The 27502-nt window shown below is 48.2% G+C and overlaps 1 protein-coding gene across 2 annotated transcripts; it reads right to left on the bottom strand.

The window, feature by feature from the left end:
• Nucleotides 1-358: 358 nt before the first annotated feature.
• On the bottom strand, nucleotides 359-19833 carry ARFGAP2 (ARF GTPase activating protein 2). 2 transcript variants are annotated; one of them, XM_074997297.1, is made up of 17 exons: nucleotides 19706-19833; nucleotides 19160-19278; nucleotides 15860-15932; nucleotides 15226-15357; nucleotides 15061-15141; nucleotides 13123-13225; nucleotides 12364-12420; nucleotides 11651-11695; nucleotides 10020-10072; nucleotides 9351-9487; nucleotides 8601-8732; nucleotides 7972-8100; nucleotides 7754-7888; nucleotides 5676-5802; nucleotides 5433-5526; nucleotides 5117-5235; nucleotides 359-4545 (listed from the first exon to the last, which is right to left on the bottom strand). In XM_074997297.1, exons 1-17 carry the CDS (start codon nucleotides 19775-19777, stop codon nucleotides 4525-4527), a joined length of 1629 nt encoding a protein of 542 aa, XP_074853398.1. In that variant the 5' UTR covers nucleotides 19778-19833; the 3' UTR covers nucleotides 359-4524. The 2 variants fall into 2 exon arrangements, with proteins under 2 accessions (XP_074853398.1, XP_074853399.1); XM_074997298.1 differs by lacking the exon at nucleotides 11651-11695.
• Between the last annotated feature and the right edge of the window lie 7669 nt (nucleotides 19834-27502).

Raw genomic sequence — 27502 nt, 5'->3', positions numbered from 1 at the left:
CCCAGAAGAATCTATGTGGTGTTGGTGAAATAGGTTTTAAGACCTCTCACTTGTGTAGAGGGTTGCTGGACTGGGCATTTTGAAGTAGCTTGGAAAGCTGTAGGTTTGCTTGTATGGCTTCTGGCTGGCTAGTGGGGCTGGCAGAGTTAATCTGGGGGCTGGCTGGTCTTGCCTTAGTGAGAAGGAAATCCCAACCTAGGGCTGTAAGTGACCCAGTTTTAAGCAATTTTACTCCGGACTGATTTTCTTAGCTGTGCCCAGAAACCCCATAATATTTTAAGAATCAAATTGATGGCTCCTAATCACGATCATGTAGAATCCATTAATTTTCCAATTATCTTATCACAGAAATTGTCTAATTGGCCTTTATTAAAATATTGAAATTCTTCCATACATCAAAGATGCAGTTTAACATTAACGATTCTCTTGAAGAATGTGCTGGAAGAACCATAATTCCTCTTTGTGATGTAACAGATCTCCAAACTTTGAAAAAAATTCAAGTCACTTGAAAATACATTTTATGTTCATGAGAAAGTAAAACAGCACTCTTATTTTTCCCCTTTTATCTTCAAGAGGGAGAAAAGGGAGTATATTTTGTTCTCTGGCTGGCAAGTTTTCATGAGTTTTCCAAAGCTAAGATAACTCATTCTGAACTACCCTAGAGCACTCCTCTTACTTCACTTGCAAACCTTTGCAAGATATCTTGAACCAAGACCAGTAAACGTGCCTTGATTCCTCATAAATTATGTACAGTCGCTCTTTGAACCGAACATGAGGGAGTTTATCACACACAGATGTCCCACTTCCATTCCACACCTCTCCCGGTCCTCTTCACAATTCTGCCTCATGGTTCTTTGTATGCATCTATTCTCCTCTCTCTTTTTCTGTTTCCCACTTCAAAAACTACTCTGAGTTATATTCCCATTTCAAACCAGGAAAGAGAGAGCCCCGTACAGTGAAGGTCAGGTGTGCACAACTGGTTAGTACAGTGCAGTAAACCCAACTGTATACAATCAATTTTCAATATTGCTGACTGCATCTGAAACCAACAAGTGAATCCCTTTCTCCTTATGCTTTGGCAGTGATCAAAATAAAACTATTCTTTAGCCACTTTTACCCAAGGATCCTGATGCACATTATAGATAGCAATGGCTGAATTCTGCCCTCACATATACAGCTAACTCACACGGACGTCAGTGGGATTTGCATTCATCGGTCCTCACTGAACCACTCCCGTGAGGAAGTGAAGTATTGTTATTTCCATTTTTGTAGACGAGTTATCTGAGGAAGAAACCACAGAGTGTTAAGCATCAAAACAGGGATCAGAATCCAATCTCCTCCATTTCCCTGCCACCTGTTTTCAGTGCTACCCTCTTGGGCTTCTCCTTGTTGAAAAAGAGAAGCTTTTCAAAAGGGACCGGGGGAAGCCGTTGGCTATCTGCTCATAGGAATAAGGGGACTTCGAAGTAGCCGGGGTCCTTTCGAAAAGGAGCCCCGTCTGGACGAGCCACGTCAATTTTGAAGTGCCGTGGCCGCCTGCATGCTAATGAGGTGCTGAATACGTATTTCAGCGCTTCATTAGTAAACTTCGAAATGGCCATTTCGAAGTTTTTGGCTAGTGTAGACGTAGCCATTTTCTCCACATACCCATATATTCCCACTGGTGTCTTCACAGAACTTCTAAAACTGACTCCTGAACTGAAGTCAAATTGACTAGCCTAATATGTCGATGCTCATTTCCCCAGCTAGTGGCTTGAAGTTTATTTGAAGTTCACTGATAGTGCCTAGTCCAGCTGCCACTTATACCACAGAGTGTGCAACACACAGGAATTGGTCTGGCTCTAGATCAATGAAGACATCTTCAGCTCTAAGGCAAGTGTGGAACGTTGCTAGTAAGTGGATTGCTCTGCCCGTCACGGAGCCCAGTTCTCCACTCACTGCTGCCTCGTTCCAGTAAGCTGTATACCGCAGCATAAGACAGCAAAAAGAATCAGATGAGAAGGAGGTGGTTAGTGATTACAGAGAACTCAGTCCTGGGCCAGTACTCAGCATCCCACAGGTAGCCCATATCACACAGGGGAGCTGCCAACATTTGCTCAAGCCTGCTGCTTTTCACACTTCCCTGTACAAACCCACTCAGCACACGTGACCCATTCCAGAAAGAGACAAGATGGAGCACATACAGATGTCTGATTTTATTTAGTTGAGGGAGATTGCGCTTCACTCTCTCTCATACGGCTGAACCGTGAACCCAACCAAACACAGCTCAGGAATACCATTATCTGCTGAACAGTACAAACAGTCCAGAGAGGAGAAATCTCTTCCCCATCTCAGAGCAGGAGCACCAGGCTGTATCACCAGCCTTTGTCATCCTCTCCCTCAGACAGGGAGTCACTGGAGAGGCTGCCACTGCTTTGCTCTATGACAATTTTAACAGTTAAAATCTAAGCGTCAGTGCATAATTCAGAGCCTGGGGCACAGGATCTGGAGGAGCTGTACGGGGTAGGGGAGAATGGCAGAAAGGCCCAGCAGGCAGGCACTCAGATCCTGCAGGTGTACAAGTGAAGACTGGGTGGCTCGAGTGTACAAAGAATGACCACAGGAAGAAGGATGGGCAAGACTCTGCTGAGTCTTTAGAAGTCAGAGGGCTAGAGATTTCCACCAGCCTTCCATTCCTCCAGCAAGTCTCCCCATCGCTGTCGGCACCAAAGCACACCTTAGAATGTGAGGGGACAACAGTCACTGTCCCTAAATAGGAATTAGGCCCAACCTATAGCTACGGAGCTGCTACACCTTACAGGCTGACAGACTCATAGGAGAGTCTGTATAGCTATTCCGCTGCCAGCAAAGTATTCGGGAAACAAACAAGCCAAACCATACGGGAGCACAAGTTGACTCCCAATTAAAATTAGGGGAGAATTCAGCAAAATGAAGAGATATCGCCATTCAATATTACGGCATGGAGGAACCCAACGTAGAGATGCTCCAGATAGGTGAGCTCCACACAGAGACTCGGCATCCTCTGCACTAAGGAGCACGGCACTCGCCACGCACAGATACTTGGACATCACAGCTGCATTGCTGGGATGGAAAAGGGAAACGCCCTCTGCCACTTCTGCCCAGAGAGAGTAATTCAGCTAACGGGACTTCAGAAAGGAAAAGGGCAGAGCTACTGTGCTGCTCAGAGCAGGGTCCAGCCTGTGCGCTATTCAAGGGCTGCTCTAGCTCCATGTGCACAGAACAAGTGGAACCGGAGAGGGAGCTGGGGCGTGGCAGTCAAGCCCAATAAGAGAGCACAAACCACCCAGTACTGCTAGGAGGCTTGGCCCCAGGCAGAGCTGTGGAAGTTGGGCCATTAGAACAAACGGCTGCTGCTCCCCTTTCCAGATAGAATTTTACTTTTCATTTGTAAGAGGGCTGAGCCCTTTCTTCCACAGCTCAGCCCACAAGGGCCCCCTCTAAGGAAGACCTGCTGGTATTAGCACTATTGATACTTCAGGGCCAGGAGCAGAGTGCCATCAGGAAGCAAGGTACTTTGAAAGTAGACATTATACAATTCTTCCCTCTGAACCCCTGTCCCACCCCCCCCACAAGAGGCTCTAATCTGTTCTTGAAGCGAAGCAAGTACAGTGTAGGGTTGCCAACCCTTCAGGATTGTCCTGGGCTCCAGGAATTAAAGATTGTGTCATGTAATGAAATTTCCAGGAACATGTCCAACCAAAACTGGCAACCCTGTCACAGCCCCAGCTTAGCTGGAAGAAGCTAAAGAAGATGAATGCCTTAGAAATAAGACATCCTGGGCTTCTACACACAGCCTGCAGAAACCTCTGCATCACTCAGCTCCCTCTGGAGTCCAGGCTTAAGCGTGGTCTCCTGATGTAACAGGACTAAGTTCTTCCCTTCTGGAGGGTTATTCTGTCTATGGTGATTCACGCAGACAGTAACAGTGACTTGATTTACAGAAGGCAGCTACTCCCATTACTGCACTGCCACAACAGATTCCTGAAGGTCCTAGAAAAGTCTGTTACCTTCACATTTCCCAGTGCATCTGCCATGTGGTGACTAAAAGGAGCTTCCCTCCCCAGCACACAGCTCCTCCACACTAGTCATGGGAAGATATATAGCAGAAGTCAATTCCTCATAGACCTGATGAGAGGGTGCAAGTGGGAATGCCTCAGACACAGTCACTTGCTGTGACAACCAGCTACGGGCCAGTGAGGGCTGGAGCTATCTGCATCTCCAGCCTCACAGTTCAGAGCAATGTGGGATTTCTCAGAGAAGGCCTCCCACCTAGCAGCAGCAGGTCTGCTTTGAGAGCATGTTGGTTTCTAATACAGGTGAGACTTCAGAGCTATTTGGAAACAATGTTGGTCACAGGCATTTCCTCATCCCCTTCTGTTTCTGTTGACCTCCCTCCCCCTGCCCCAGACAAACGAAAACAGAATCCTGCAGCACAACTCCAGCCAATGCAAGGTGAGATTGTGCCTCCCGGTGCCACTCCTCTGAGCTTCAGTCCCTGGGCCATCAATATGAGCCATAGCGATCCTGGGGAAGGAAACATACTCTGAGTTGCTATCTGAGCCACTCACATTATGAGAAGACACATGGAAACAGGGACACCCTGAGGTGCATAACATTCCTATGGACTCAAAAGTCAGGCCCGCACAGGGCTTATCACCAACACTAGGGATGTCAGATCAGAGGAAATATCCCCACCCAGCAGGGCTCTGCTCAGCGATGCACTATGGGAGGGAAGGAAACTTTAGGAGAATAAAGGGGCTTCTGCTCCAGTAGAAGAAGGTGCTCTGAAATCAGCTCCAGAAAGAGATTATGACAGTGGCATGGGATAGCATCAGCTACTGGAGGGCAGCTGTCATTAAGTGTAGCATGGAAAGGCCTGCATAGGAACTGCTCCCTGCAAACCATTCTGCATATGTACAGCCCAAGTACAGGTCAACAGAAGGCAGCTTCCTGCAAACGAGGCAAGAGCTTGGAGGCCTAAATCCAGAGGGTACAAATTCAATGTACTTACCCTGCTGTTCACCTGAACATAAGCAGTAGGTAGGACACTCAGCTCTTACCCCTGGCCACAGCAAGGAATACCCCTGCTCCTTACCTGGAGAGAATTCATTACACCATTGGCTAGAACGGCCATCTTGCCAGCAACAGATTTTACTCCTTGCTTGAACTGGGTGATGTCAGCTGCAGGCAGCACGTTCCCAATTGACACGCCACCTGACAAGAGTCAGGAAAAGGAATGGACTGGGGTTGGAGAATAAGAAAAGACCCGCCCTGCCCCAGCAGGCCCTGCTAAGCGTGGGACCATCACTCAGTTTACCATATCAGCCTCACAGCCCGGTCTGTCCTAGGCTCAGATCCAGGAATTAGCCATTGTCTGCCTGCTCCCCGTCCTTAGCTAGGTGCTAACAAACCTGATGAGTGCGCATTCTCAGCTTCCCCAAAGAGGTCTGTGGAGCTGATGGCACTGCTGCTCGAGAGTTGCTGCAGTCGAGACCTGGCTTCATACTGAATCAAGGAGAAAACAGAAGACAGACTCAGCTATCACAGAAAGGGATGAAACAGGGCTTGAGATAGGATAGGAGAGGGTCAGGTCAGGAGACAAGTACCAGTTCAAATACAACAGGAATGGCAGGTGCAGGGGATATGGGATATACCTCAGCATCTGCTTCCCGCCCAAAGAACATATCTGAGGAGATGGCTTTGGCACCAGCGAACTTCTGCCGAGCTTCACTGGATTCCACTGCAGATGTCCTGCTCTCTGTCTCCCTCCTACTGATGGGCCTGAGGAAGATGAGGCAGGAAACTTCACTCAACCTTTATGCTCACTGAAGCAGCAAAGAAGGCAGCTTATAAGCCCTGCTCTTCTGATACTCACATTGACCAAAGCAAACCTACAAAGCCACAGGCAGCAGCCACTGCCAGTTCCCCAGCAGAAGACAGTTTACCAAAGTGGAGTTAACTAGTGGTCAGAAAGTTCTGTTGTGATTAGGAGGCCTAAAAAATGTACCCTAATTATAGCGCAAATATAAGAAGTATGTGCAAGTTCATAAATAAATTGTGTTAAGTTCACAATAACTTTTTGCCAGCTTGGAAAACAGGTCATTTTCAACATTGAGTATCATTAAACAAGGGTAAGAGAACCTGAAAAACTGGATTACTTGAAACAAAAAAGGGCCCACTGGCATGGTTGAAAGACTGTTAAAACTATGCTTGGTAAAAACAGAAGATGTGAAGCTATAAGTTAATGACTGGTGTGGTGGACAGCAGGCTTAATCAGTGGACAAAATAATGACGTTGGGAGAGGAGGGAAATGAACTATGCCACCCAGTTTTCCCCCTTTTTGGGGTTCTTAATGACAGACGTTGTAAATAAATATTTCATTCTCCTGCCCCAACCTTACACGTCAGCTTGTCTCATCTTATCTCCCCTGACCTTGCAATGGAATGAACACACCAAACAAAGATTTCTTCTTCGAGAAAGCCAATTAGGCCTTGCTCAAGTTCAAGGAACTTTGTTTTTCACTTATGAATCCCATGCTGCATGCCCTCCTTGTGTGCTACTTTCAGCCCCCCACACCCCTCTTCCCTTTCTACCATTCTCTCTCTCACCCTCTTAATTTTTCAAGAAATCCTCAAATCAACTGCACTGCAGCACCATAACAAAATGTAATGACCATAATCCTGCCGTCTCAGGAAAGAAGACCTAACCAGAGGACGTCCCTTACTGGAACATGAAGAGGGGGGTCAAGCAACAGGTGCAGTGGTCAGCCTAACATCCCCCCCCACCCCTCACCCCCCTCCTTCAATCCTATTTGATTTGTCAGTTTTTATTGCAATTTTTTGTCGTCTCTGGACTTATAAATGTCACTCTGCATTGGAAATGAAATTGATCTGATGAAGTGGGTCTGTCTCACGAAAGCTCATCACCTAATAAATCATTTTGTTAGTCTTTAAAGTGCTACATGTGTGCTGCTTTGTTTTGTTGGAGTACAGACTAACACGGCTACCTCTCTGTTACTACCACAGCCCACAGTACAAATTAAGCCTTTTTCATTGAAAAAGGTTATTTTGAAAATAAGAGGCTCTGATACTTGGCTTCCAAAGAGATCAATAGATTTCATTTAGTTTTGTATAATCATACAATTCCATTTTCACTGCAAGTGCTTTAGTTATAATTTCTTGGGTTTCATCCCTGCACTTTCAACATTGGAATGAATGCTTTAGGGTATTTGCCAAGAAACCAAGTAAAACTAAAGCTTCTGTGCAAACAGCCCCCACACTGAAGTGTTACTGTTTTAATGCAGGACAGTGGAAATTTTATAAAACTCCTTTAACTTGTTTGGTCCTTGAGATCAATACAAGAGTGCTTACTGTGCTGCCAGGCCATCGTCTGCTCTGTTTGGTGAGTCAAAGGCCAGAGCCCCTGTTACTAAGGAGCTAATGCAAATACTGGGGGGCTAGGTCTCAGACAGGAAGTACCAAGAGACTGCTCTGGGTGACGCATCGAGGGCTCTATTTTGTTTTTGGTTGCTGCACCAATGGAGATGAGTTTTCCATAGATCTTGCTCATAGCACATGGCATGGGAGAGGCTTGTGGAGCTGAATATAATCATCTGTGTTTAGACACAAACAGCCTGGCTCCCCTAGGACACCAGCCTACTTCCACTGGCTGTAAGTCTTGCCCTTTAGATCCAGAGTCACAGCTCTAGCAGCAGCGAGGTGGTGCCCTTTACCTCTCTCCAATGGGCTGGATGCTGGAGATGGTCACTGCTGCGGCCTCCTCGTCCCCTTTGTCGACACCCCAGGAGGAATCTGTTTCCCATCGCGAGCCAAAGGTATCTCCCAGAGAGAAAGGATTATCTTTGTACCTTGGGACCAAGCAGAAGGGACTCTACGTCAGACTGAGGAAACCCAGGATTAAGCCAAAAACCACAGTGAGGCTCAGCCTTACTTAGGGGGTCCAGACGTGAAGCCTCCGGCATCTTCAAACAAGTCCAGCTGGGAGCGAGAAGATTTTGCAGCCACTGGTGTCTCCTGCTCAATCACTTGCATCTCAGATAGCACGGAGTGAGAGACAGAACTAACAACAAGGCAAGGAGTCAAGTCTCAGGCTTCGTGGACCCCCAAATAAGGGGGAGGCAACATCCACCCAACAGCATCCTGCTTCAACTAAAACTGGCCTACCCAGAGACAATGAGGTGCTAAGAGTCCCGAGCCACCAGGGCCTGGTTTCACTTGCATCCCATCGTGCAAGTGGACAAATTCAACTCCACCTAGGAGTCTGCTGGTCTGAGATATCAAGTGGGTTATGGGGAGGTGAAAGATCACTGATGCTGAAAGATGATAAATACCACCAATGAGGCCCAGAGGCCTATAGGGACAACACTTTACACAGCATGAAGGGCCCACCTCATCCTCTCCTGGGATCAGAGTGATTCTGGACACTGCTCATCACACAGGCATTTTTAATCACAATTCAAATACTTATCTGTTAAGATAGCAGGAGATTCCTGCAAGGCACCAAAGCAAATAGTCTTTCCTGCAGCAAAGTCTCATCCCACGCATCCCCAAACTGAATACCTTCTGGATACCAATCCCATTCCCAGTCTCTCGGCTTGTTCACGTTTCTTCCCTTCCAGGTTCTGAAGTTTCTTCTCCTCTTTCTTCCGATTGATCTGTAACTCCTGATAGGCCAGTCGCATTGAAGTGACTCTACAAGGAACAACAGTAGTGGGTACAAGTTCACCTCTACCCCGCCTCAAGGAGAGTAATGTGGACAGGAGGGGGAAAAATATACCACTGTCCACATGTCCGCACTGGGAAAGGTAGGTTTATGCAACAATAAAGCAATCACGTTGTAAAATTCTGGCGTAGAAGGGGCATACTGTTGTTTTCTCAATGTAGCTTGATCTACATTAGGATTTCATTTCATGTTCGCTTTCTGACAAGAGACACATTTTTAATTAGCCTACTAAGTCCCTGAGCAAAAACAGCAGGTCCTTACCCAAGCCCTGTCTTTGGGTCAGGCCCAAAAATACAGATTAGCTGAACAGAGACAGGTTCTATGCACCGACAGGGAACTGCCACATCTGCTCACCCAAACCCTTTTCAGAGGCACTGGCTCAAATACAGTCACAGCAATGCACTTCTGCCCTGCCATAATGGCGATTCCTACTTCAGGTTACCTTCCCAGAGCTGCCTTTTTGCTTGTCCAGTTCCTACAATCTAAGAGCTCTCAAGGTACAGAGCATCAACCTCAAGACAATTTCACTGCCATGGCAAGCAAGTATTCAGCCCATGACTACAGCTTCCCCAGTGCTTGACACTCACATGGACTCCTCTGCTTGCTTCCTTGACTCCATCGCCTGCTGCTCCCTCAGCTTCTCGGCCACCTGGGCCTGTCGCTCTACCTCACTGAAGCTCTGGCTGCTCACTTTCTGGGCTCCGAGCCCCTTTTTTGCACCCAACTGGATAAAACAGAACCAGGATGAGAGTTTCACCCCTAAGACACCCAAAGGAGTTCAGAGTTCATCAGAAATACCCAGCACGTCTGGCGTTCAGATTTTTCTGGATCAGTGCCCCACAACACAGAGCAATGAAATGATGTTTCAGAAGAGAGGGGAAAAAAAACCCACAGAGAGGGAACTGAGCCACTGGTGTAAGGCCCTGTGAAATTCACCAGCCGCATTTTGTCCTCACCTGTGGTACTCACACAATACCACAAGGCTTCATAGTTTCACTGCCTTCAGCTTAGTAAGGCATTACGTGTGCAGCGGGAGGGAGAACTGGTAAAGCAGAGCCGCATCATTTGACTAATGCAGCCGAAAGCAAAAGTTTGTTGAGCAGGCATCAAACGCCTCAGAAGGAGGGCCAGGGTCTGAAGTAAGCTAAATAAGGGTAGCAAAGTGAGGTGCCAGGGAACAAGCCATGCCTGAAGGAAAGCAGAGATGTACAGGGTACAAGGGAGAGCCCCCACCCGTAACAGGAGTTCAGACATACCCCCTTCTTGGCAGCGCCTGGCTTCTTCTTTCCAATGAGGGAAGATTTTAGTTCTGGAACAGGAAGGAAGGGGTGAGTGAGCAGGAGTGAAAGAACTTAACAAGCTGGGGTTAGTTCAGAACAGCCCAGGTGGCCACACACAAAAATCCACAGCCCAGCCGCAACGCAGTCAGTGTACATCATGCAGTTCTACAGCACAGCCCAGGTGATTTCACTCAGCCGAGTACAGGGCATTGAGACCAGGTTGAAAAAATGAGAAGCTCCGGGCATGGGGTTGCAGAAGTTGTGGAAAACACTTCTAAAAGCCCCTCTCCCAGCCACATGGGAGGGACCAAATAATCATGAGGGACAAATGATAGAAACAGAGTTGGGGTGCAGGTCAAACCTTCAAAACGAGGGAACCAGAGGGGGACACCCAGCAGAGAACCCTGGACAGAGCCCACTGCTCCTGAAAATTGTCTAGGGAGGCAGCAGATGACACCCAGAGGAACTCTGCCCAGATATGCGAGTTAAAGGAGGAATGGAAATAGGCTGCACAGTCACAGAGCACCCCCTTATCCAGCATCCTCCTGCTGGTGTTGTAGATGGCAGCCTGGGCCAGGAGGAGGTTGATGAGGAGCTCCTGTGACTTTGTGGGGCCACAGATAGGGTGTGTGAAAAGAAGGTGCAAGGAAAAGCGCAGACCAAACCTCCCTGTAGGTTCTGGAGGAGCAATAAAAGGGGCTGCAACCTGGGGCAGTTGAGGTAGGTGTGCAATGGGGTCTCTCGCACACTACAGAAGAGGCAGGTGTCAGGGATGAGGGTGAACTGCACCAGGTAAATGCCCATACTGAGGGCACTACAAAGGAGCCACCAACTAATGTCCCTGGTGGGCCAGGGGACTAGGATTAGAATAGAGATTGGACTATCCAGGTTCACCACCCTCCACAGGTGGTAGACAGCCCTGCCACGATGTCAGGGCAGGACACAAGGGTGAGGAAATCGTGAGGAGCACAAGCATGTACAGTTGATCCCTGGGTCCAGTTCAAAAACAGACTGGCTGAAAGTTGTGCAGTTGACTAGAAGTACAACAGGGAGGTGGCAGGGGAGGCACTCACAGAGGGTGGCCCAACCAAAAGGACCAGAGGGTTTGCAGTGACTCACTGCAGGAAGATGAGAGAGGGGCATGACACCAGTAAGTGACAGGACACCTGCTGTCACTTATGTATCTGGTGGTGAAGGTGGGGAGAGCTCCAGCAGCTTCTCAGAAAGAATGGCAGCACCAGCAAGAGGTTGGTGCCCATCACAGATGCCTCAAGGCAGAGTCATCCAGAAAGCCAAAGGAGTCTAAGCAGCAGGCAACGTAGCTTTGCCCATGGTTGCTGGGAAATATCTGGAAGTGGCACTGACCCACTGTGCCCAGAAGGCTGGCTGTGCAGATCCCATGCTGCAGATGGCTCCTAAACCCAATGGGGCACAGAGACAACCAGCCACTTTCCTCAAACCCTTTCTTCCATCTGGAATCTGCCACTGTGGGGACAACTATACTCTGGTGCCCAGGAAGCCAACAATGGGGCGAAAGGCAGAATCACAGAAGGGCGCAAGCAGAGGTGCTACAAGCAGCCGGTGCAGGCCATTTGTTAGCCAGTTACCTCTGGCAGGAGCAGGCCCCTGAGCAGACAGACACATGGACACATCTGAGGGAAAGAAACATGGGGAGTGAAAGGGTTACTCTTGGCCTAAGGTTTACATCAGATCCGAGCGCAGTGCAGGCCAGAAGCACACATACCTCCTAACAGAGAGATGCAGGCTCTGACCATACACTACAGAGCCAGATGGAGGAAAGTATGGTGGGACCTGTTGTCCCTGTTGGCCACACCTCCCTGTGCTGACTGTATGCCCGTTATATGCTGTCAGAGAAAGTTACCAGCATGGCCCTTGGGCAGTCAAGCTTCAGGCACCTGTGCTAAGCTCTCAAACAGGAGCAAGCTGTTGGGAATGAGATGCAAATTTAAATTTGGGTGGGGAGGGTGACTCGGAAAGGAAATCTCCAGTACAAAGAGCAGAATCAATGGCAGCAGTCTGGGCCTCTGGGTAACCTAACAAGAGCCAAGAGCTCAATGTGATGGGAGAGTCAACAATACACCCCAACAGGAGACTCCACAGGACGATATATTTTTAATACAGAATTAAAAAATGGATTCAATCCAGTTCCAGCTCTACTGATTTCACTAGAGAAAACCTACACAGACAGCTACTGTGACAGGCTCAGAGCCAGCCAGGAACAAACAAGAAAGGTTTACTCCTGGGACAAGTAACGAGGAGAGGCACTATAAGGAAGAAACCAGAAGGCTCTCACACTTACCTAGAGGAGCTTTAGGAGATGTACTCAACAGGTCAATAGATGGGCCTTGGTTTGACTCTATGGAGACAAGATGAGCAGTAAGACTACAGTTAGGGGAAAGAAGTTGGCAGATTTATTGCCTCTTTCTTCTGACAGGGGACTCACAGTGCCTTTACCCCCAACAGATGCAATTTCAGATGTTTCTCAGAACACTGCAACATCATAGCAGCTCACTTATGGAAATTAGGAATATACTCCTAAAAATCCCTTCATTAAACGAGTCAAAAAAAAAACAAACACTCAGCACCACCAAGTTTCAGGGAAACATATGGACCTGTTTTAAGGGCTACACTTCTTCCACATTCCTGATTCTGTATGCCTCCTTTCCACCCCAGCAACACAATCCTCAAAACAGAACCTCTGTAAGCTCACCTGCCCAGCATCCCATATGCAGTCTCAATCTATTGAGAGAGAGTGCAGAAAGCTGTAGTAGAAATGTTTATTAGGTCTACAGATAGGCACCGAGAACAGAGGACAGGGAAAGTCCAAGTCATAAGGATCCTGCTACCATGCCCACGCTGCAGGGAGAGTAGAGAACTGCATGATATCTGTGATCTGAGAGCAGAATGGTTTCTCAGACATACCCATTTCACCAGAACTCCTGCACTGTGTTGCACGAAATTTTCACTCATTGGTCATGCAAGGGAGAATCTGAACCTTTCCAAACCCAGCCCAGTGAGATTCTTCCCTGGAAGAGAAGCCATTCAGCAGTGAACTCACGTGGCATCTCGCTGACTTCCAATGGCTTTGCTGCTCTCTCAGACTCCAGTGAGGACAATGCCGGATTCTGACTGGCCTCTGCCACATCCCAGGTACTGGAAAGCTTAAAGGTTGAAATGTGCTGCAATGAATCTCAAAGGGATGAATGACCCAGTACAGTTTCAAATCCCTCCCAAGGTGAATAGTGCCTCCTCTCCACTATACATCAAAATAGGATAGCATGTACGCTGCAAATACCATAGCTTTGCTGAAAACACTGATGACATTATGGGCCAGTCAGCATTCCCTCAAGAATCCCAATAAATCAGTGGAAGGAAAATGGAGCTGAGCTGGATGCAGTGAGGTGGAGGAGACAAGAAGAATGTTTTCGTTCAAGAGGGTAAAAAAATGGGATGACACAATTTAGACTGGGATGAAGGCCTTTCCATATTGGAGAGGACAGTCACCTTCTGGCTCCCAAGGGATAGGCGAAGACTCTCTGGAAAAGCTATCTTGACTATCCTCCATTCCCTCAGGTCTGGCTCCCATTTTACTCCACACCTAAACTGTATAAGCCAGGGGTGGGGAACCTACAGCCTGCGTGCAAGATCTGACCTGTGAGACTCAGGACTCACCCCCCCTCTGGCACTCCAGTCACACAGCCAAAGCTCAATGCCAGGTCCCCAGTGTGGAGGAGGATTGGGAGCCACAAGCCTTGCAGGCTGGATCAAAGCAAGCTGCTGGCTGCATCTGGCCTCCAGGCTCTACACGTGGCATGGAAAGGAAGCAGCTATGCACAGGAAAAGCAGTGCAGGAGAACTTGAACCCCTATGCTGACTTGCAGGCTCCATCCCCACCACTCCCATTGGTCAGGATTCCCCACCAATGGAAGCAATGGGGGTGGAGCCTGAAAGACAGTTCAGGGTAATTTGAAGCCATGTGTGCCCCCCACAGTTGTTTCAAATAGGCAACCCCAGCTTCTGACCCCTCCTGAACACCTACGCCCCATTCAAACGCTTTCCTGCCCAGACCCCTCTGCAGCCTGCTAGTGCACTTCCCCTCCCAGCAGACCCTAACCCCTATCCCACTGCTCCTGCACACTACTATCCACCCAGGCCCTGCACTCCCAACCCAGTCCCTGGCAGCTCCTTCCCACATACTGAATCCCCTCAGGTTTGGCCCCACTCCTGAGCCCTGGGGTCCCTCACAAAATCTACTAGCCCCAAGCTCCCACAAGATTTAATCTGGCACTAGGGGAGCAGCCCCAAGCCTTGGTGTGCCCCCTCACCCCCAGATGGGGCTAGAGTGTGAAGGGAAAACTGGCGAACTAAGTTCCACAAGTGAGGTCTCTCCCCATTTTGTGGGGTTTTTTTTTTGTGCTTATTGGTTTGGGGTGAGGGGGAAGGAAGAGGAAGAGGCACATCCATGATGTTTTTGTGTGTGGCCCTCAGCTGACTTTTTTCTGGGTCACTGGTCTCTGACCCAAAAGAGGTTCCTCACCCCTGGCATAAGATCTGGGCCACTGCTTACAGACCTGGACCTTCAATCAGTAGAGATGACTTTCTACCCAAGTTTCTGCTGACTATCTGTTCTTGGCATAACAGCGTGAAAAAAGAGCCTACATAGAAACATGCTGGCCAAAACAAGGCCTACAGGCCAAAAGGAGCTGACAAAGAATTCCCTGGTGGTGCTCAGAACTGCCCTTCACCTACAACGCAGAATGGCGACAGGCAGAGGTTGCAAATGGAGCTGGCTCCAGCTAACATGTAGGCAATGCTCCACTCCAGAACCATTCTTTAGGCTGAGAACAGTAGCTTTCACAAGCTGTAGATCCATTTCATCCCCAAGGGCAGTTGCAATCGGCCTTCCTTCATGCAAACTAGGTGTGAAAGCAGGCTCCTGGCAAGTTGACAAGACAGCTTTCAACACGGAGTGCCACATCTAGCTGGTTTGTCTCACCTGTGTGTGCTCCATGAAAAAGTCAGCATCGTTCTTCTCAGGGGAATGGCCTGGAGTTCCACTCAGTCCATCTATCAGGAGCTGAAATGAAGACAACATCACATGGACCTCAACAATCAGCATCACGCTTCTTTCCCACAGTGGCGTAGCTTGGTCAGCACTTACACTGGTGCCATACTTGGCCATGGCAGCACTTGCCAGCTGTCGGATCTTCTCTCTGTACATCTGGGCAGCTCTGCTATTATACTTGGCATTGGCATCTGTAGTGGTGCAGCCATGCTGGCGGAAGAAGGCAGTCTGTGGAAAAGCAGATGATCAGGCCACAGGCAGACGAGACAAAACTCCCACAAGCATCAGACATTGGTAACTAACTTGAGAGCAGCAGTAACAGCAGGGTGGCACTTCCCAGAAAACGGGGTGGGGTGGAGGGACAGTAAAGTGTTTTTATCCAGTAATATACCAGCTTCACCTCCTGCTGTTCCAAGATTCAAAAGCACACTACCAGGCCTTCCCAGACAGGAATGCTTCTGAATCACTGCTTGTGGCAGGGGCTTCTAGGTGCTTCCTGAGCAGAAGTCTCTTCTCTTTAAAAGTACCCACCTTCTGCCTCCTCCTGGCTGATCACATTTAAATAAGATCTAAGAAAATGACAGGCCTATACTTTAGGAGTCTCTAATCTCTACCAGGGTGACTGTTCTGACCTCTTAACTGAAGATGGAAAATAGAAGTGCCTCTTATCACCTACAGGTCTCCACGTCTGAAAGGGAAACCATACGGAATGCCCATAAAGGCTCCTCACCGCATTGGCATTGCTGCCCACTTGCATACACCTTAGCTGGAACCAGCTCCAGTTTGAATCCAGCTCTGTAGACCTGTACAAGAACAAATCAGCTGTATCAAGATGATGTAGGTTTCCTGGATTCAGAAGCATATTAGCAGACAACAGGAGCCTGGCGCCCCACTGCAATTTAGTCACACTGTTCTGGGAGCATGTGGGATACCAGTAGTCTTTCTTCTTCCCTTCCCACCCAGTAACTGCAGTTAAGAGGAATTTGTAACAGTCACTGATGTCACTGGCTTGCCCCTCACACTGGATCTATAAGGCCCATGTAAAAATGTCTCCCACTGACATTGCACTCAGAGGGAGATCCCAGGTGGCATTTCCTGTTCTCCTGGAATTGCTCTTACCACAGCACACAAGACATATATTCAGCCCATCCTGCTGTGTTTTAAAGCACAGAGGTGGGTTTACAAGTCACTGAAAAGTCACTACTCAAAACAAAAGAACACTGCATACTGGGAGATATGTTAGCAGTAGGTGAAGAGTGAGAGTCACACTCCCATCACACACACACAACAGTAAGCAAAGAGGCACTGGCTTGACATAGTTGGGGTTGATTCTGGGGGTAATTCTGCTTTAGACAGGGGACTGGACTAGATGACCTCCTGAGGTCTCTTAAGCTGCGTCTACACGTGCACGCTACTTCGAAGTAGCGGCAGTAACTTCGAAATAGCGCCCGTCACGTCTACACGTGTTGGGCGCTATTTCGAAGTTGAAATCGACGTTAGGCGGCGAGACGTCGAAGTCGCTAACCCCATGAGGGGATGGGAATAGCGCCCTACTTCGACGTTCAACATCGAAGTAGGGACGTGTAGACGATCCGCGTCCCGCAACATCGAAATAGCGGGGTCCTCCATGGCGGCCATCAGCTGGGGGGTTGAGAGATACTCTCTCTCCAGCCCTTGCGGGGCTCTGTGGTCACCGTGGGCAGCAGCCCTTAGCCCAGGGCTTCTGGCTGCTGCTGCTGCAGCTGGGGGTCCGTGCTGCATATACAGGGTCTGCAACTAGTTGTTGGCTCTGTGTATCTTGCACTGTTTAATGAAAGTGTGTCTGGGAGGGGCCCTTTAAGGGAGCGACTTGCTGTTGAGTCCGCCCCGTGACCCTGTCTGCAGCTGTGCCTGGCTCCCTTATTTCGATGTGTGCTACTTTGGCGTGTAGACGTTCCCTCACTGTGCCTATTTCGATGTTGGGCTGAGCAACGTCGAAGTTGAACATCGACGTTGCCAGCCCTGGAGGACGTGTAGACGTTATTCATCGAAATAGTCTATTTCGATGTCGCAACATCGAAATAAGCTATTTCGAAGTTGGGTGCACGTGTAGACGTAGCCTTACAGTTCTAGAATTCTAGGATTCTAAGATAGCCCAGCCCCCGATTGGATGAAAGTCAGACATCAGATAGGTGTGGATCCACCAACAAGGCATTTATTCAGTCATAACAGCAAATGAATGTTAAGTCCTCTGAAGAGCAGAATACACAGGTTTTGGAGAGGGCAATGATCAGGCAGTGAGTCTCTGGACATTAGTCTGGTGCCCAGTGAAAGAGGTACAAGTTTATAACATTTCTATTGGTAGTTTGTAGATGCAAAAAAAAAACACAACAAAAACAAAAACAAAAAACCACCCAACAACAACAACAAAAACCATACAAGATCTAGAAGGGTTATGAACACAGACAGAAAATAATAAAACAAGACTTTGCTCTGTAACTGAAGATACTACACATCTGGGGAAACACATGCTGGAGCAGATATTCAATGGAGAAACCTGGAATGTAAAAATTCTGAGGGAGACAGAAGATGGCAAATTCAACAGGAGTATCACTCACTACATCAAACCAAAAAAGGCTGTAGAAGCTTCATAACACTGAGCTGGGAGAGAAGAGCTTTTTTCCATGGCTCTGGTGCATGTGCCTGAAACATTACCTTCTGTTTTGACATCCAAGTGTGAAAAAGACAAACTGAATGCAGATCAGAAAGAGCAACATAGTGATCAAGAACAGAGGGTCTGTGTTATGAAAAAGATTAAGAACTAAATCTGTCTAATGTAGTTAATAGATGACTTAAGGAGAAACCAGTCTGTAAACAACCAAAGGGTGTAAAAAGCAGTATGTAACAGGAAGAAGAGGGAAAATCTAGACTAATAAATAGTTATTTCTATTATACTCATGCCCAGAGACCCCTGGACCTCATTGCATAAGGCACTGGGCAGACTCAACAAAAAGTCAGTCCGTTTTACAAGAGCTTAAATATCACAAGAAATAGCATGAATAGGAAAGCTGAGGACCAACCTCTGCAATGAAAATTATGGGAGTTTTATCATTTGAGACAGGAATAAAACACAATATAATGTTCAATGATCACCAACCTCAAATTGGGATTGGTCTGGATAAGCCCAATTACATCACCATGCTCCTCTTCTTCCTTGAGCTAATGCCATCAAATGGGATGTGTGCTATGAATATTCTCCCTCCAAAGTGCTCTGGATGCTCTCTGCAGTGTCCCATTCTCTATCACACCACAGTCTTTGGACTGGCTTTGAATTGCTGGACTCTCTTACCCAACACTATTGTCAAGACTGCACTTTACTCAACCAAACCATCTATACCTGTACTCTTTCATTCTTTTGTTCATGGGTCTCACTTTGAGTAAGCCTGTCACATGCACATGTCTGACAGTCATTCTTCTTCACATCACTAATCCTTCTCAATATTTGCACTGCTGTGGAACAGATCTTACGGTCATTTTAATTCTTTGCTGCCCCACCCTAAGCACCATACATTAAAACTAGACAGATAATTTTTAAAGATTTTTCCTTTTAATCTTAATGGCGTCTTCAAGACATAACACTTATATCTAACTGTTTCAACCAAGCACTCATCATCCTAGCTTTAATTTCATGATTTGTCCTCTTATTGAAATTGCAGAAAAAGATGAAGTTCTTCACTTGTATTTCAGCTCTTACACGGAACACTCCTTGTGATATTCCCACAAGGCTAATACATGCAACACACTGGTGTTCTGAGAACTATTTCCATGTGTTTCTTAAACTTTCATATGTTCAAAGAGCTGTAAGCCACATTCAAAGATTACACATTCAGAAGCTACACAGAAAATTGAGTATTTTGAAAATAAAGTGACTCCTGCTTGAAAAAAGTCCTGCTACTCAAACCTCAGTTGATTCCAATAACAATAAAACATCAAAATCTCTCTCCCTTCCCCACAATACACCTATTTCGACTTTTGTGCCAAACATACATACCTGATGAAGCTTAGGTGCACACCCAAGGACCTGTGGACCCCAGAGCAGTCAATGCACAGGAATACGCCATAGGAAATACTGGCCCAGCTTGGATTCTTAGCACCACAATCAAAGCAGGACTAAAGGGAAATCAGAGCGAGGAAGAATAAGGAAGTCAAAGAGGGCCACCGTACCAACCAGCCCCCGGAACTGGGTGCTCCTAGCACCAGCCTGAGGAGCCAGGGGGAGATCTAAGCCGGGCGGGGGCGGCTGCCGGTTTCCGCACGAAAGCAGGACCAGCAGCAGAACTGCAGATACAAAAACAAAAAGGATCCCCCTGCAGCTGCGCCGCTTCCAGCCCCGCTCGTGACGTCCCTGGGGCCGCTAGGCCACATCCCGGCGCCCCGGCCGGCCGCCTCCAACAGCACACCCGGCTCCCCGGCCACCGGCTCCGGGCCTATCTCGGTGCCAGGCCGCAGCCGGGCCCCGCAGCACTACCGCAAAGAGCGAAAGGGCGCGGGGGCCCGGCCCAGACGGGAAGAAGCCAGTCCCGGTGCGAACCGGTACCTTATTGGCTGGCGCCGCCCGCAGCCGCTTGAAGAGCGACTGAATCTCCCCCTTGCTCGGCTCCGCCGCCATGGCCGCTCCTCCTAAGGCAGGGCCGGGACGACGGGTCCCCAGTGGGCCCAATTCGCGCAAGGCGGAACTGACGACGGGTCCCTGCCGGGGCCAAACCCAGCCTACGCCGCCGCCATGACAGCCGGGGCAGAGTGGTTCGGACGAAAGGTAGATTCCGAGCCCCCGCGGCTGCACCGGACGATGCCCAAGGTCTGCTCCGCCATTAGCTGGCCAAAGCGGGACACCCGGGAGAGCTGCGCCCGGAGACTGCCCTGCCACAGGTCGGAGCGGGGGCGGAGCCTGGCTCCAAGGGGCGGGGCCAGTGTCTGGGGGCGGGGCCTAGCCGCGCTCCCGGGGAAGGTTACCGTATTTGACCTTTCAAAACAGCGCACCCCTAGAGCTCGCGTCTCTGTGTCAGTATCGACCCTCTCGCCTTGTCTTGGTGAGTTATAGACAGGTCATTCATACACAGTAGCTTAATACAGGTGAGCTGGTCCGTACTGGCAGAGAGATGCTCCCTGCTGGGATGTTTTGAAAGGTCAAATACGGTAACCCTAGACTCCAAGGGAAGGGTTAGGGCCGGTTGCCCCTATGGTTGTATTGATGGTTCCAGGGCCAGCCGCTCAGCATGGGTGAAAGGGGACGGGGACAGGCCCAGGCCCAGGCCCAGGCCCGGGGATTAGGATGATGTCTATTGTATGACCTGGCCCAGCGTTCCCCTAGTATCATAACAGGGCTGAGAAGTTCACTTGTCTCTTTTCAGCTTTCCCAAAGCCCATGAGTTGAGGAAGAGGTGGGTGTTGGCTGTGGGTTCCAGATGCTGGAGCCTGCCTCTGCTCACAGCACTTCACCCAGGATAAGTTTGAGCTTTATGGAGGGCAAAAGTTTTTGAAGGCTGCTGTAAACCCATCTGTGCTCTCCTTTAAGGTACTGTGCAAAGGAAAGGGCATTTGGAAAAATTAGATGTCTGCAAGTCACCAGGGCCTGATGAAATGCATCCTAGAATCCTCAAGGAGCTGATAGAAGAGGTAGCTGAGCCATTAGCTCTCATTTTTGGAAAGTCATGGGAGACAGGAGAGATTCCAGAAGACTGGAAGAGGGCAAATATAGTGCCCATCTACAAAAAGGGGAATAAGAACAACCCAGGAAATTACAGGCCAGTCAGCTTAACTTCTGTGCCAGGAAAGGAAATGGAGCAGGTAGTTAAGGAAGCCATCTGCAACCACTTAGAAGGTAGTAAAGTGATAGGGAACAGCCAGCATGGTTTTGTAAAAAACAAATCATGTCAAACAACCTGATAGCTTTTTTTGACACGATAACGAGACTCGTAGATAAGGGAGAAGCAGTGGATGTGGTATACCTAGACTTTAGTAAAGCATTTGATACGGTCTCACATAATATTCTTATCGACAAACTAGGCAAGTCCAACTCAAATGGGGCTGCAATAAGGTGGGTGCATAACTGGCTGGCTAATCGTACCCAGAGAGTAGTTGTTAATGGTGCTCAATCCTGCTGGAAAAGCATAACAAGTGGGGTTCCACAGGGGTCTGTTTTGGGACCAGTTCTGTTCAATATCTTCATTAATGATTTGGATATTGGCATAGAAAGTACACTTATTAAGTTTGCAGATGATACCAAGCTGGGAGGGGTTGCAACTACCTTGGAGGATAGGGTCATAATTCCGAATGATCTAGATAAATTGGAGAAATGGTCTGAAGTAAACAGGATGAAGTTTAATAAAGATAAATGTAAGGTGCTGCACTTAGGAAGGAATAATCTGTTTCACACATACAGAATGGGAAAAGACTGTCTAGGAAGGAGTACAGCAGAAAGGGATCTAGGGGTTCTAGTAGATCACAAGTTAAATATGAGTCAACAGTGTGATGCTGTTGCAAAAAAAGCAAACATGATTCTGGGATACATTAGCAGGTGTGTTGTGAACAAGACACGAGAAATCATTCTACCACTCTACTCTGTGCTGGTTAGGCCTCAGCTGGCATATTGTGTCCAGTTCTGGGCACCCCAATTCAAGAAAGATGTGGAGAAATTAGAGAAGGTCCAGAGAAGAGCAACTAGAATGATAAAAGGTCTGGAGAACATGACTTATGAAGAAAGGCTGAAAGAATTGGGCTTGTTTAGCTTGGAAAAAAGAAGATTGAGGGGGGACATGATAGCAGTTTTCAGATATCTTAAAGGGTGTCATAAGGAGGAGGGAGAAAACTTGTTCTTCTTGGCCTCTGAGGAGAGAACAAGAGGCAATGGACTTAAGCTGCAGCAAGGGAAGTTTAGGTTGGACATTAGGAAAAGGTTCCTAACTGTCAGGGTGGTCAAGTACTGGAATAAGTTGCCAAGGGAGGTTGTGGAATCTTGCTCGCTGGAGATATTTAAGAACAGATTAGATAGATGTCTATCAGGGATGGTGTAGATAGTGGTCGGTCCTGCCGTCGGGGCAGGGGACTGGACTCGATGGCCTCTCGAGGCCTCTTCCGGTCCTAGTGTTCTATGGTAATGGTCACAGAGCCAGGCATCTTAGAAGGGAGCTGTATGTGCAAGTGGCCTTACAGGCCACCATCCAGCAACAGCCTTTGCCCAGATAGCCTCTGGTCTCGTGGGCCTTAGAAATCATGACTATGCCAGGGATTATCCCAACAATTAAAAGCTGCTGGCTACTCCCAGTTAATAGAGTTTCTGTTTTAAATCCTATTATAGGGATTTGTGCTTTGGGTGCTGACGATGATTGCAGTATCTCTCCTTTCTATGTGCAAGCTAATTCAGGAAGGCAAAGTCTTAGTAGATCCCCAACAAATCTGCCTGCTTGCCCAAGTGCATGAGTGTTCCCTGCAGCCCATATAGTCCTTCAGAATTGCCATCAGTTTTAGAGAAAGAGACAGTATCACTTATTCTACCTGCCTCAGCACTGTAGTCACATAGATGTAGCATGACTGGTCCCTCTATGATCAGCATCATACTATTGTAATACCAACAGGCCTGAGTTGTCAGTAGAAGGGATTGAACCAGAGACCCAAGGGGCTAAAGCCCTGTGCTCTACCACACCAGCTAAAGGCCAGCTGTTTCTCAGCCAAGGCTGTACAGCAGAAACTTCACTCTCCCTAGCGTGTGATATTTAGTGGCTCTGGGGTTATACTATGAAGAAAAGAGGAATTGTGTGATTAAAGCATAGCATTTCTGGCTTCTCTTGCAGATCCTTCTGCTGTCTTCTGTGGGACTTTGAGCAAGATGTGTGAGCCATGGTTTCACTGTTACAAATGGTTCCTAGCTGCTTCCCTCTGTGCTGGGTTTTACAGAGAAACCATGTGGAGATCCACATTTCAGTGAAGCTAGAAAAGAACAAGTATGGTGAAAAATATCTCTGAATACAGTAGACCCCTGACTTACATGAGTTCAACTTACATGTTTCTTGCAATAACACGAGTTGAAATCATGAGTGGCGGTGAGTCAGGAACCAGGCAGCAACTGGGCTTCTGGCTCCCAGGAGTGGTGGGGAGCTGGGAGCCAGGCTGCCACCTGGTTTCTGGCTGCCTGCCTCGTGAAACTGACCAGTGCATCAGCCCTGGTCAGTTTTGCAGCTCCTGTAAGCAGAGGGGAGCCAGGAGCCAGGCTGTCGCCTGGTTCCTGACTCCTCACCACTCACTGGAGCAGGGAGCCAGGCACAGCCAGGACCGGAGGACCTGAAGGCAACACGGCCCCTCCCACGCTTAGTCCCAACTTGCACAGAATTTGACTTATGTGTGGTTGCCCAGGAACACAACCTACATGGAAGTCGAGGGTCTACTGTACATAATATCATACCTCACTGCAAATTCATAGCTGGCTTTCCACCCATTCCTTCCCGTAGGCTGTGCTCACCATTACTGCTTCCCTAGTATTGTCTCCCACTGTAGATCAGTGATGGGATTTGCCTGCTTCAGATTAAACCTAACTGAGCTTCTGGCAGTACTGTCCCTGCAGCTTGAGACCCTGATGTTTATTAGCCTTTTTTTATGAAGTGCCAACCAGTCTTCCATCCTCAGGACATTATATTACGAGAATCATTTCACACATCTCCAGCATAGGTAAGAATGGTATTTTGATGGGTTTCTTCTAGGACTACTTTTTTTGTATTGGCATAAGAGGACTGACCTCACACAATAGCAATGTGTCTCTTCTTCTTGCTGTGGTCATCCATTGATAATTGTGGATGGACGAGGGAGCTGTCTATGCTATTAGGACTATGTCTAGCTTGCAGGCTTCTGTCAAAAAAACTTCTGTTGACAGAAGTTTTGTCGACAGAGTGTGCATCCAGACTTCAGATCTGTTGGTAGAGATCTGCTGGTTGGGACGTTCTGTCGACATCCCTGTACAGTAAACCCTTGAGTTACATGGAGGTTGTGTTCCTGCAACCCTGCGTAACTCAAATTTTTGTGCAAATCAGGGGACAGATGGGAACCAGGCTGTCGCTTGGTCCCCAGCTCCCCTCCGCTTGCAGCCCTGGGAAACTGACCAGCCCTGACTGCTTCTCCCTGCATTCCCCCAGCAGCATGACTGTCAGGCTGACAGCCATGTGGCTGGGACAAGGGGCTGCAGATCAGCATCAAGTTGTACTTAACTTGCATTAAAGTAATGAAGCCATGCGTGTTGAGGGTGTACTGTACACCTCGTTCCATGAGGAAGAAGGAATGTCTTGACAGGGTTTTTTGACATTTGGCTCCCTGTGGACAGGGCCAATGTTGGAAAAGCCTCTCCTGACAGATCTGTTGGTAAGAGATATGCTAATGTCTTGCCCAATTCACGTATCTTTTGCCAACAGTCCTCGGCAATTGAGACTTAGCCTTGGGAAAGTAAGTTGATTGCAGATATGCACTTCTAGCTACAGCAGTTGAGTAGCTAGAATTGACATATCTGCTGTCGACTTACCTGGCTGTCCTCACTGAAGAAGGTCAATGGGAGAATTTCTCCCCGCCACCTATACAAGGAGTAAAGGGGTCAATGTCCCTACCAGAAGTGCGAAATCAAACCCCAGAAGATCGACCCTCAGTGGGTTGATCTTCCAGGGTAGTGTAGACATAACCTGTGCCATTACTATTACTGACTCCTTCATTCCACAGATGGGCTATGTTTAGAGATCATATTATAATAATGAATAGTGACAGCGAGAAAGCCGTGTTAGTCTGTATTCTATCAAAACAAAACAGCAGTCCAGTAGCACTTTACAGACTAACAAAATAATTTATTAAGTGATGAACTTTCATGGGACAGACCCACTTGTTACTTAAGATAAATGCCACTGAAGGGAGTGCTCTTTTAATGCTCTGTTCCTGCAGCCCACACATAATGGGCATTTTGCAATATAGTGGGGGAAGCACTAAAGACCAAGTCAATGAAGTATCCTCATAAGGAGCATGCAGAGTATAGCCTCTGAGCAAGATTATCACAGTATATGCATAACCTCTCTCAGCAGTGATGGCTTCACCTCCTATTAACCTCCATAACACCCCCTAGACTAAACACTTGCAAGTGTATTATGAAGCCAAACATACCCAGGTTCTGCCAGACAAACTCATGAAGCAAATTCCAGAGCTGAGAGCCTTCCTCTGAGAACACTCAGCCAGCAGCCTCTAGGGGTTCAAATTTAAAAATGAGTAGCAAAGAAATCACCCCAGCTGGCCTCAGCTTCTGGGGTCAGATGAAGTGATCTCTTTCAGGTGATCCAGAGCCAAACTCCAAAGGATATTTTAGGTCACTTAATACCTGACTAAACAGGGACCAGAACAGCTACAGGAGACTGGGTGTAATGTGTTCTGTACATCCTCTTCAGCTGGGCAGTGACATTTGGCACTAGCTACACCTCCTCAGCAACATCTGGTGCTGTCTGCTGTCAGAGACAGGATACTGGGCCAGATGGACCTGGGGTGTGTTCCACTGTAGTAATTTGTATGTTCCTTGTTCTGTGTAAAATGCCATTGCACTGACCCCTCCTGAGCTCACTTCAACAGAAGTGCTCAGGAGTTGAAACAGCATCGGGGGTCAGTGAGTCAGCTCTGTTACTTTGCCACTGTATATGTCATACTCCCAGGGCGACTAGGCAAGGAGGCACGACAAGCTGAATCTCTTTGGCTAGCCTAGATTTACCATTTACTGTTCAAACTGCTCCGCAAGATAGGACGTCCGCCACGGTTACTCAAGATGACCCAGTCTTTCCACGAAGACATGAGAGGAACTGCCCAATACGATGGCACATTATCGGATGCTTTCAGCATCAGGAGCGGCGTCAAACAAGGATGCATGCTTGCTCCGACACTGTTCGGGATCTTCTTCGCACTCCTCCTGAAGCATCCCTTTGGATCTTCAACAGAGGGCATCTTTTTGCACACAAGATCTGATGGGAAACTGTTTAATCTTGCAAGGCTGAAAGCTAAATCTAAGGTGCGGGAAGTCCTCATCAGAGACGTGCTGTTCACAGATGACGCTGCTGTTGTGTCACACACAGAAGACCAGCTTCAGAAGCTGCTGGATCGGTTCTCCAAAGCATGCAAGGACTTTGGGCTCTCCATCAGCCTAAAGAAGACAAATGTACTTGCTCAGGATGTTGCTGTTTCTCCATCAATCAGCATTGACAACTAGACGTTAGAGGTCGTCCATGAGTTCGTTTACCTCGGGTCCACCATCACTGACACCCTGTCGTTGGACACTGAGCTAAATAGGAAGATCGGTAAAGCAGCCACAACTCTGTCCAGACTCAGCAAGAGAGTGTGGAATAACAACAAGCTGTACACTCACACCAAAATGCAAGTCTACAGAGCCTGCATCCTCAGCACCCTCCTTTATGGCAGCGAGACTTGGACCCTGTATGCCCGCCAGGAAAAAAGGCTGAACATCTTCCACTTGCGCTGCCTCAGGCTCATCCTTGGAATATCGTGGAAGGACAGAGTGCCCAACACCGCCGTCCTTGAGCAAGCTGGAATCCCAACTATGCACACCCTCCTCAGGCAGCGGCAGCTCCGCTGGCTTGGCCACATCCACAGGATGAATGATGGAAGGATCCCAAAAGACATCCTGTTCGGCGAGCTAGCCTCCGGCAAAAGACTTCCCGGACGCCCCCAGCTGCGCTACAAAGATGTTTGCAAGAGAGACCTCAGGGAAGTAGACATCAAGCCAGACAGCTGGGAGGAGCTGGCAGATGATCGCAGCAGATGGAGGCAGGAACTATACAAGGGCCTTCAGAAGGGTGAGTTGAGGATCAGACAGCTAGCAAAGGAGAAGTGAGCCCACAGAAAGCACAGCAAGGACCTGCCAGACACCCATTACATATGCAACAGATGCAGCAAGGACTGTCACTCTTGTGTGGGTCTTCACAGTCACAGCCGACACTGCAAATGAGGATGCCAAACGGAACTATGAAGGGCGCAATCCATAGTCTACATAGACTGAAGGATGCTACTACTACTACTGTGCAGTCACATGGGCTGTTCTACAAGAGCAGACCCACTAGGCTCCAAAAGGAACAACTTTGCCAGTCTCTCTTCATCAAGTTCCTTGCAAACCCTCCTGTCCCTGATGAATGCCCCAGCTCTTGACAAAGTTTCTCTGCTCAGGATGATACCTTTCTGAAACTCTAAGTTTGTGGGGAGGGAGAGCTCAGTGGTTTGAGCATTATCCTGTTCAACCCCAAGTTGTGAGCTCAATCCTTCGAGGGGGGCATTTAGGGATTTGGGCAAAATAGGATGGTGCTTGGTCCTGCCTAGAGGG

The sequence above is a fragment of the Carettochelys insculpta genome, chromosome 6 (genome assembly GCF_033958435.1).
Source record: "Carettochelys insculpta isolate YL-2023 chromosome 6, ASM3395843v1, whole genome shotgun sequence".
NCBI classification, from domain to species: Eukaryota; Metazoa; Chordata; order Testudines; family Carettochelyidae; genus Carettochelys; species Carettochelys insculpta.
The sequence above is the reverse complement of the archived record's forward strand: the minus strand, read 5'-3'. Positions and strand labels throughout refer to the sequence as shown.

Bases quoted from the DNA above. Each gene is read 5' to 3' on its own strand.
- ARFGAP2 (XM_074997297.1), bottom strand. From the start codon at position 19,777: ATGGCGGCGGAGCCGAGCAAGGGGGAGATTCAGTCGCTCTTCAAGCGG. The intron at 15,933-19,159 runs GTATGTATGTTT...GTTCTTGTACAG, and splicing joins GTGCACCTAAGCTTCATCAG to GTCTACAGAGCTGGATTCAA. The intron at 8,733-9,350 runs GTGAGTGTCAAG...TGTTCCTTGTAG, and splicing joins AAGCAAGCAGAGGAGTCCAT to AGTCACTTCAATGCGACTGG.